Genomic DNA, 10,355 nt, shown 5'->3' with positions numbered 1-10,355 from the left:
TATAAAAAAAAATAAAATTATATATATATATATATATATATATATACACAGCCTATATATAGTTACAGTTAAAATGTATTTTATTTAAAGTAATGAAAATGTTTTATGGTTTTCATTTTAGTTGACGATATACAGAAGAATATTAAATGTGAATATTTATTCGAAAGAAAGGCATTAAGGTTTGGAACAACGTGTGGCTGAATAAGTGATGACATGATGTTAATTTCTGGGTGAACTATCTCTTTAAAATAGCAGACAATGCCTGTGTGCCCTGGGTCAGAGTTCATCTTTCTCTCCTCTAATAGAGCATGTGACACCGGTGCCCTTTAACCCACAGTATCCTTTAGGCACCTTGTGCAGGTATTGTTGGTGATTGTCTTCAGCAAAGTAAAATTCAGTGTGCTTTCGGATCTCTGTGGTGATCTCACCCAGGCCTTTCTTAGTCAGAGCCTAGCAGAAAGAAGAAACAGGAACAGACACAGAGAAAGAGACGGTAAATGACGACACATTTTGACATCAAGAGAATAAACTTGATCGCTGTCTAGGGAGAAGCAGCTCATTTTGAACTGAAACACCTCTTTCTTGTGTTTGTGATGTTAAAGCCAGACAGAATGTCCAAAACTCTTGGACATGAATGAAGTTCTGTCTCCCTCTAGGGGGCACATCAATAAACTCCAATAGAAAATGACTTAAGGTCAGAACAAAACACCTTTGAACATCAATCACAGTATTTCTAAAGCTCACATTTAGACCTGAGGGAGGTGTCTCTACAACAGAAAGAAAGAAAGAAAGAGAGAAGAGCGTTTTTTTTTGCTGGCTTTGAGCAATCACAAGTGTCCTTTTTGAAATGTATGTAGTTTCATAGCTCAACCACTAGGCGATGACAGAAGTCTGCTTCATTTACTCCGCTTCTGATCTCATGTCTCTGTCTATCTCTGTAATATAAGATGATTATTTTAGAAGGCAAAAAAGCTGACAATTTTCTTACAGGATTATTACATGGTTAAACGTGCTACAGTGAACAGGAAGACGAACACTCAAAAAAACATTGAGCCAGGTTAGCATAAAAAGAGGACCAAAAAAAAAAAAAAAAAAAAAAAAAAAAAAAAAATTGGTGCCAGTGTGTGAAAATTATGATTACATATTTATACATAATTTTATAATAATAATAACTTCATTATTATTAATTATAAATAAAATGCTGTCATTTTTTATTTCAGTCCAATTAGGCCAGTTACTACTACATTTATGACTAATATTTGGCTCAAAATTATCAAAAGTTCCCCCCCCCCAGAGCACATTGGTTTCTTAAATAAACAAATAATTTAAAAACAATTAATTTTCTTTTTGCTAGGCCTATATTGGCAGGTCAAGGCCAAATCTAAACTACTGGCCTGAATGGGCCAGCAGAAATGAAAATCCATATTGTTGAGCCCAGTTTATGAACCTTTAAACTGCTAATTATTTTAAATAGTGTGCATTAAAAGCAGAGGAAGTATGATTCTGGGAAAAAATGTGATGTGTGTGTGGATATGGTGTCAGAAAGCTGGCACTGTCAGAGCTCAGTGGTCTGTGTCTCTCTGGTGGTGGACAGTCCATTTCTGTGGACAGTCAAGCAAACAGAGACAGAAAGAGAGAGAGACAGAGAGACAAGGCAAAGGAGAGAGAAAGAGATATTACATAAGCATTTGCATATCTGAATATGCTTCATGTGACTGATGACTCAACTAATGTCACTGTTTCTGCATTGACAAACACACACACACACACACACACACACAGACACACGCATGTTATTATTAGTCCAACCATTTTCTAGTATATTTACGGTCTTCACTAACAGCAGATTTGCGATCATTCCCAGAATTCCCATCATTTTCCTACCAGATATAATTTCTTTTATATTTCCCTGAGTGCAAACTCACCTTATGTATAAGACTATTTACACATACACACACACTCACAAGCCTGGACATGTGTACTTTAACACAGTCCCTGTCTACGTTTTAACTGCAACAGCTTGGCCTACTTTTAACATCACAACATAAATAATAAATATTAATGCAGCTGTCTACGAACTAAAAAGCTATACTGCAAAATTCCTGAAACCGTGATCATTTTAGCTTAGCTTGCTAGCTTATTGCTTCTCGTTTAGAGTCTCTGTTAAAAGCTACAGCATCTTCCACATATTATAAGCTGTACAGGTCTGCTGCACCAACAGAAAAGCATATGTAGGTGTATATATATAAATCTATATATATGTGTGATTCACTTTAGTCCAAACATAGAGGAAGAAGGCATAATGTAAAAAAACAGTGCAAAGGCCAAGGCTGATCTTTGCATGTTCTGTGCACTTATGCACATCTCCACACATGCTTAGTTTGCATGTAAGCATGTGTGTGTGTGTGTGTGATATGATATAGTCAGGAATCCATTTTGTCATCCTTGGCTGTTCCTGCATTTTGTGAGAGGGAATAAGGCAGCGGAGGGTCATGTGACCTGTGAGCGGTGACAGATCAAAGTGTGAGAGCATGAGCGTCTATGTGTTTGAGATTACATGACATGGAACGGAGAGAGAGATTTTGACTTTAGATGGAGTGCTTCTGGAAACCTGAGCTAGGCAATGCTAGAGAACAGCATTTTGGATGAAAATTCAGTCTATTTAGGCCTGTTCCTACTACATTATTGATTATTATATGGCCCTTTTCATTATTAGAATCAGCTAACATGCTTAAAGGGATAGTTCACCCAAAAAAGAAAATTACCCCATAATTTACTCACCCTCAAACCATCCTAGGTGTATATGACTTTCTTCTTTCAGACAACTTTCTAATTTGTGACCAGTGTTTTGCGCTCTACTCTGCACTTCCACATTCGTCACCTCTCACCGGACAACAGTTAGCGGAAGCTAGAGATTACCATTTATAAGGTTTTAAATATGGATATTTATCTTACAAATATGCATCGATTCACTTCAGGAGGCTTTTATTAACCCCCCGGAGTCGTGTGGAGCACTTTTTTTTATGAAGGATTGGCACAGTTTATTGGACTTCTATTGGACTATTGAATATCACCCATTCACTGCAATTATAAAGCTTGGAAGATCCAGGACATTTTTAAATATAACTCCGATTGTATTTGTCTGAAAAAAGAAAGTCATATACAGCTAGGATGGCTTGAGGATGGGATTTTATCTATCAGGAATTGATTAGATTGTTAAAAAAAAAAAAAACTTGATAATTTGAGCCAGAGAAAGTGACATTTTACATAAAACTCTTTATTTTGCTTTTCTATGGATTATAAAGGGAACAAAAACAAGACTAAAGACAATATAATAATAGTAATAATAATAATAATAATAATAATACATTTAAAAAAAGACGTGGGTGCTACATCTACATGGTATATTAATTGAATAAAAAAAGTTTTTTACATAAAAATGTTACATTTCACAAAATTTATTTTGATAAATAACTTGAATAATATAAAAGCATTAAATTGTACATAAGATAAAAATATAAATAATATAATGCAAATAAGTAAAATTCTAATGTAAGCAAAACTATAATGTAAATAACCTCAAATCACATTTGTGCATTGACTTTTTCTTAAAAAAAACAACAAAAAAAAAACATTATTTAATCTGGGCCATGAAGAGATGAATCTCAACACCCCAGCCCCCCCCCCAACCATAAAAAAATAAATAATTTTTTTTTTGATGTGTGCAGCATAACACAAGCAGATAAACAAAGAAAATTCATAAACTTCCATTCAAATCCCCAAAATAACTCCTCTGAGAAAGTGCTTCACTGCAGCAGAATTGTACCTCTACTCTATCTTCCTGTGTCTCGCTCCCTTTCACTACTGAATAAAAACTCTTTGATATTCTGCAAATTCCTACATTTTATGACAGCACCCCTCCCCTCCTCAGCCACAGCGCTAAGAGTGTTTCTTCCTCTCCCACTCCCGCTTTTCCTTCTCACTGACTGCCCTCACTGATGGCAGAGTTTTGGGAGACTCTGATGGAGTGCAACTCTCAATGGGTGCTAATAATTCATTTCCCGTCTGCGTGTGATGTCGGTGTCTGATTCATCACCTGAATTTGACCTGATGGAAGTGTCCTCAAAAAGGCCTCATCAATCTCTTCACACTCATCACGTCTGTCTTTCCTTTCAGTGTCCCTCTTCAAATTCTCACTCTCCACTGCCAGACAATCAGCTGTGCTTTTCCATAGTATGACGGATGCAAACACACACGTACACTCGTCTATATTTTAACAAGACTCTGAACATGTCTAATCTCATCACTGCTGCTTATGTAACCAAGCCGTTCTTCGAAACCACTCCAGATTCGCTCTGCCCTCAGAGAGAGAAGGATCAGGAGAGAAGCACAAGCATCAACTGCAGGGAAAGGCTATGAAGTCTGGGAGATGTGTTGCTTTTTTAATAAACATATTTAAAATAGATTTCATGCAATGTGGAGCCATTCGTTCCATACAAAAATTGTCATTTCACCTATTGCACAATATTCACACACCATACAAAATACTCATGATAGAATTTCTGGAATAATTTTTACTGTTATTTACACATTCAATACCAGTTCTCAAATTATACTGATTATTATTTAAGCGACATAACTGTCATACATACTACCATTCAAAAGTTTGGGGTAAGTAAGACTTTAATTCAGCAAGGATGCATTGGATTGATCTTATCAATGTGAGTGACAGTAAAAACATTTATAATGTTACAAAAGATTTATATTTCAAATAAATACTGTTGTTTCAAACGTTCTATTCATAAAGGATTTACTTTTACACAAAATATTAAGCAGCACAACTGTTTTTAACATTGACAATAGTAAGAAATGTTATTTGAGCTCCAAATCAGCATATTAGAATGATTTCTGAAGGATCATGTGACACTGAAGATTGGAGAAATGGCTGCTGAAAATTCAGCTTTGCCATCACAGGAATAAATTACATCTTAAAATATATTCAAATAGAAAATAGTTATTTTGAATTTTAGTAGTATTTGTGATCAAATAGAATTTTTGATCAAATAAATGGAGCCTTCTGCCTCACTACATCTGTGTACATTTCAGCTTGTGGGGTCATTGGGGCCCATCGACAGCACGTCCGTTTCGGTCCCCTGATCTGATTGCGTCCCTTTAACCACAGCTGCCTCCCACAAGCCTGACCTTTCACCCTGAAGCACACAAGGCCAAGGCAAATAGTGGTCACCCAACCTCCCTGTCCACACCTCATTCCCCTCACGTCCAAATCACATATGAGCCCTAGAAGCAAGACCAATGACATGAGGAGCAAAGGGTTACCACAGTGATAGTTACCCAAGCTCTTGCTTCTCACAAAACAAATATTCATCATGCTAGTTTGACAGGGGATAACAGTTTTTTTCTTCTCACCGGAGCTTACACTACGCCTACGTCCTACATCATCCGCTGGAAAAAAGCTAGAGGTTACGGTTTATAAAGTTTTAAATATGGATATTTTTCTTACACAAATGCATTAATATGCTTCAATCTCCCAGAAGCCATGTGGAGTACTTTTTATGATGAATGGATGCATTTTTTTGGGCTTCAAAATCTCAACCACCATTCACTGCCATTATACAGCTTGGAAGAGCTAGGACATTTTTTAACATAACTCTGATTGCATTCGCCTGAAAGAAGAAAGTCAGGTTAAACTTTATTTTAAGGTGTCCTTGTTATAGTGCAATTATACATTTAAGTACTGAGTAATATTAATTAACTACATGTACTTACTACATGGTTAGGTTAGGATTAGGGTTTGGCGTAGGGTTGCTTGCATGTAATTATGCATAATTAATTGTTATTATAATAGTAAGTACATGTAACATGTGTAACAAGGACACCTTAAAATAAAGTGTTACCGAAAGTCATATACACCTAGTATACACCTTGGATGGTTTGAGGGTGAGTAAATCATGGGGTAATTTTCAATTTTGGGTGAACTATCCCTTTAAATAAAAAAAATAAAAAAAATAGTAATGAAATCTTGATAAGTAGTAATAAATAATGAAATCTTAAGGAAAATCTAAAAATAAAAAATGTAGCATCATGGTTATGTTTGAAGGGGTAGGACTAGAAGTAATAAAATATCATTAACTCATTATAAAAGCAACAGAATTCAATGGAAAGTTTGTGTGTGTGTTTCGAGATATTGCACCTCCTGGTACATATGCTTGCTTCTCATGGCCAGCTCTTGCTGTTCTGGGCTGTAGGTGTAGATGGCAGAACGATACTGCGTGCCATGATCATTCCCCTGTGCCATTCCTATAAAATACACACACACACATATATATAAATGCTTTAGACCCCTTTAAAAACTCACACCCCAGAAATTTGCAGTCCTGTCAGGCACTCTGTATACATCAATCTTTTCAATGACGTTTCTAATATTAGCAAGCAACATCCAGTTCTGTTCTTATATTACTGCAAAAAAGGATGGAAAATATTATGTCTCTGAATAATTTTCCTCTTGTTAATATATGGACACGTTTGTGTTTTCCAGTATTCCCTTGTCATTTTCCTCCACAGTGAATTTACTGTCTCTCTTGTATTTTTCTGCAAAACTGGATGTCGGCCATCTTGCCATGAGCTCTCTACCGCATAGTGCCTTCTGTAGCTCTCTATTCAAAGGCCAAAGTCCTGCGTTCTGATTGGCTGATCCTCCAAAGTGCCAACGCGACAGTCACTGACCTTCCCTGTGACCCCGAGGCCTGAGTGTCATCACAGCCACCAAACACATCACACAGCCAAGTAATACTGGAAAATGTTTCTAGAAAGAAATGTGGATTTGGACACTTAGGGTGCTTTCACACTAGCACTTTTGGTGCGCACCCGGGTTCGACTGACGTCAGAGTTCAGTTCGTTTGGATGATGTGAACGCTGTCTTCCGAACTCGGGTGCGCACCCGCGAACCGTACCCGAGTCTGCTTAAAAGGGGTGGTCTGGGGTTTGGACCCAAATAATATAATGTGAACACAGTCCAGCGGGGGCAGGGGGAGGGGAGAGCAATCGAACTCGGGTTCGGACCAAGCAATCGAACCAAGTGTGAAAGCACCCTTAATTAACACTTGGTTACCATCTGCACAAAAATGATGCAGGAACTTCTCTGAGACATTTTGCAATTACTTTTAAACATCTAGTGGAACAAAGACAGTTAAAGTCAGTTAACACAGGTGTACTATTAACTAACTACAGACATAATCCACCTACATTTGACAATCAGAGTCCACATACTTTTAGTCTGCATTTTAAAGGGATAGTTCACCTTCAGTTGCTGGTCCCCATTGGCTTGCACAGTGCTTTTTTCCATACTATGGAAGTCAAAGGGGACCAGCAACTGAAGGTGAACTATCCCTTTCAACAGTATACATTAACATTCAAAAGTTTGGGATTTGTAAGATTTTTTTCATATTTTAAAATAAGTCTCTAATGATCACCAAGGCTGTTTTATTTAAAAAAATAAAAAAAAACAGCAAACATTACTATTGTGAAATATTATTACAATTTTAAATAACTCTATTCTGTTTGAATCTATTTTAAAATGTAATTTATTCCTGTGATTGTAAAGCTGAGTTTTCAGCAGCCATTACTCCAGTCTTTAGTGTCATATGATATATCAGAAATAATTTAATATGCTGCTTTCTGTGGGTTTTCTTTAAAATAAAATCCTCATAGTTTGATATTTTGTTATATATAGCAATTCAGACGTTTTTAAGTTTGGTTTAAGTTTGGCAAATACATTTTAGGGTCACTGTATATCAAAACCCTTAAATCTATCTCTTCTCATATGAGCAAAAAAGGAGTTAAAAACAAAAAGGAAACAGTGAGCACTCAATGTACTCCACCCGAGACAGTGGAGCGCTTCTTTTTACAGCCTCAATCACAGTGCTTAGTTATTATTGACGATCCTCCCTGTTCAAGCTGAATAATATACAGAATCTCTCCTCGCAACACACAAACGCCGCACATGAACCGAGAGTGCAGAACGCTGCAGATGTGTTGTCAGCGCACAAACAGGGTGAGAGCAGAAAGCTGGGCAGGAGCTGACTCCATAAATGTCACACGCAGAGGTCAAGAAGCATCACCCTTTGCTTTAGATGGAGGGAAGAAAGGAAAGATTTACTAAGTGTACTTGTGAGTGAATAAGCTGTACACGCACACAGCTGAAAGCACACACACAGCATCATCCAGACAGATACCAATCCTCTAAGGCTGTTTTGACCAATCCAGACATTTCAAATATCAGCACTTATGTGGCTCTCCTGGTGGGATGACGAGGAAGGAGGGGAAAAAAAGATTGGAACACACACACACACACACACACACACACACACACACACACACATACACACACACAGCATCATCCTGACAGATACCAATCCTCTAAGGCTGCTTTAGACCAACCCAGGCATTTCAAATATCAGCACTTATGTGGCTCTCCTGGTGAGATGACGAGGAAGGAAGGGGAACACTTTATTTTTTGGAAGGGTGAATGAAAAGGAAAAGATGAAAAGCATATATTTATTAGTGTTCAGGTTTGTTGAAAAGGGCTTGAGGGACATTAGTTCTCAAGTCATAAGAAATAAACACAGATGTTACTTAAAAGGACAGTTCACCCCAAAATGAAAGTTGTGTCATAATTAGGGCTGTCAGTCGATTTAACATTTTTAATCTAATTAATTACATGATGTGGCAATTAATCTAATTAACCACAAATTAAATTTGGCTGTGAAAATACCCCCAAAAGATAATTTAAAGCCATTATTGTGTTAAATGAGAAAAGTATGAAGTAGATATAACAAAAAGTAGCTTCAGAAAGAAATATTTTATTTGATTCAACATGAAATTTATTACACATAAACATTTAGTCTACAACAGACTAACATTAACTATGGTACATAAAAGATAATTTGAGAAACGCCTCAGTATTTTTTGTTCATACAGTGAAAGTCATCGCCTAGTAACCAAATCAGCTTGGTTACCAACAGTCTTCCACATACCTTCTTTTATGTTCCACAAAAGAAACTAAGTCTTACAGGTTTGAAACGACATGAAGGTGAGTAAATGATTACAGAATTTTCATTTTTGGGCAAACTATCTTTTTTTATTGAAATTATACTCTAAATAAGAAACTAAAACTGCCAGTAGGCGGTGGTAAATATCTTTATGAGTAAGTAATCAAGTAATTTATTCTTTTGATTCGTTCAAACTGCTGATTCATTCAGGAATTACATAAAAGGCTCACTTTCTGAATGGGCCACTGAATAATTGGTTCACACGATTCGTTCAAAACGCGGATTCATTTAGAAACAAATCACTACTGTGTTGCTCAGAGACCCACAACAGTTCTACTGTGGCTTTATAGATAATATTTTCATTGGAAATATTGAGTAAAAACAGACAATAATATATAACACAATATTAACTTCCTATCTGTTGTATAAAATCACATTTGTACTCGTGCTATTCGAAACAAAAACAACACTTGTGTGATATTGCTCCCGCTGCTTATGTGATATCCCTTACCATATGACAAAAACTCATTCAGGGGCATTTTTTGCCCCAATATTTTACATTTTAAGGCCATATAACTGCATTATAGGCTACATCACGCAGTGAGTTGTTGCCCTTCATCATGTTCAGTGTTGGGGGTAACTCATTACAAGTAATGCGAGTTACGTAATCAGATTACTTTTTTTCAAGTAACTAGTAAAGTAACGTATTACCTTTTTAATTTACAAGAAAATATCGGAGTTACTTTTTCAAAAAAGTAATGCCAGTTACTTTGTTTTCCCATTTATTGACTGACAGCTCTCCTGTCCCCATATTGGGAGAAATCGGGAGTACAGAGGCGTTGTGTGCGTTGGGTGAACATGATGTTACTGTAGTCCTAGACTAAATGTGAATGTGCATTAATTCATCCCACTCACAAAAAACAGATTTAGTATTCATCAAAATGAATTAAAACAGTGAAATGCAAACTCAGAATATGACGCAAACCTGCAATAATTAAATATGTTAAATAACACAAATGTATCTAATCCCATTTTATTAACCAATATCTTTGCTGCTGACCTTTGATGATCCAGTTCAACCATACTAATAAGCAAAAATGACTTTAGAGAAACTAACAATTGTGCTTTGTTTTTTATTGCTGAAGAGTGTTTCTTCTCCTGCGTTCTACTGTACAGACGTGAATTTACTTTTGCTTCAGCCTGAGGTTTATTCATTACACTTTTTGGTGTGAAAGGGCTTTTACATTTGCTATAAATAGAACTTCTTATATTAAAAACAATCAAGCC

General features: G+C 36.4%; 1 protein-coding gene across 2 annotated transcripts in view; it reads right to left on the bottom strand.

Moving 5' to 3' along the window:
* Positions 1-179: 179 nt before the first annotated feature.
* Positions 180-10,355, bottom strand: part of LOC107654834 (mitochondrial peptide methionine sulfoxide reductase-like) — a 46,784-nt gene continuing 36,608 nt past the window's right edge. For both annotated transcript variants that reach the window (XM_016442090.1, XM_016442089.1), the window contains exons 5-6: positions 6,212-6,318; positions 180-450 (exon numbers count right to left, since the gene is read on the bottom strand). In XM_016442090.1, the coding sequence (XP_016297576.1) occupies positions 277-450; positions 6,212-6,318 (281 nt within the window). In that variant the 3' untranslated portion in view covers positions 180-276. The remainder of the gene's footprint in view (positions 451-6,211; positions 6,319-10,355) is intronic.

Source organism: Sinocyclocheilus anshuiensis, unplaced genomic scaffold (assembly GCF_001515605.1).
Source record: "Sinocyclocheilus anshuiensis isolate Anshui unplaced genomic scaffold, SAMN03320099.WGS_v1.1 scaffold335, whole genome shotgun sequence".
Lineage (NCBI taxonomy): Eukaryota > Metazoa > Chordata > Actinopteri > Cypriniformes > Cyprinidae > Sinocyclocheilus > Sinocyclocheilus anshuiensis.
The sequence above is the reverse complement of the archived record's forward strand: the minus strand, read 5'-3'. Positions and strand labels throughout refer to the sequence as shown.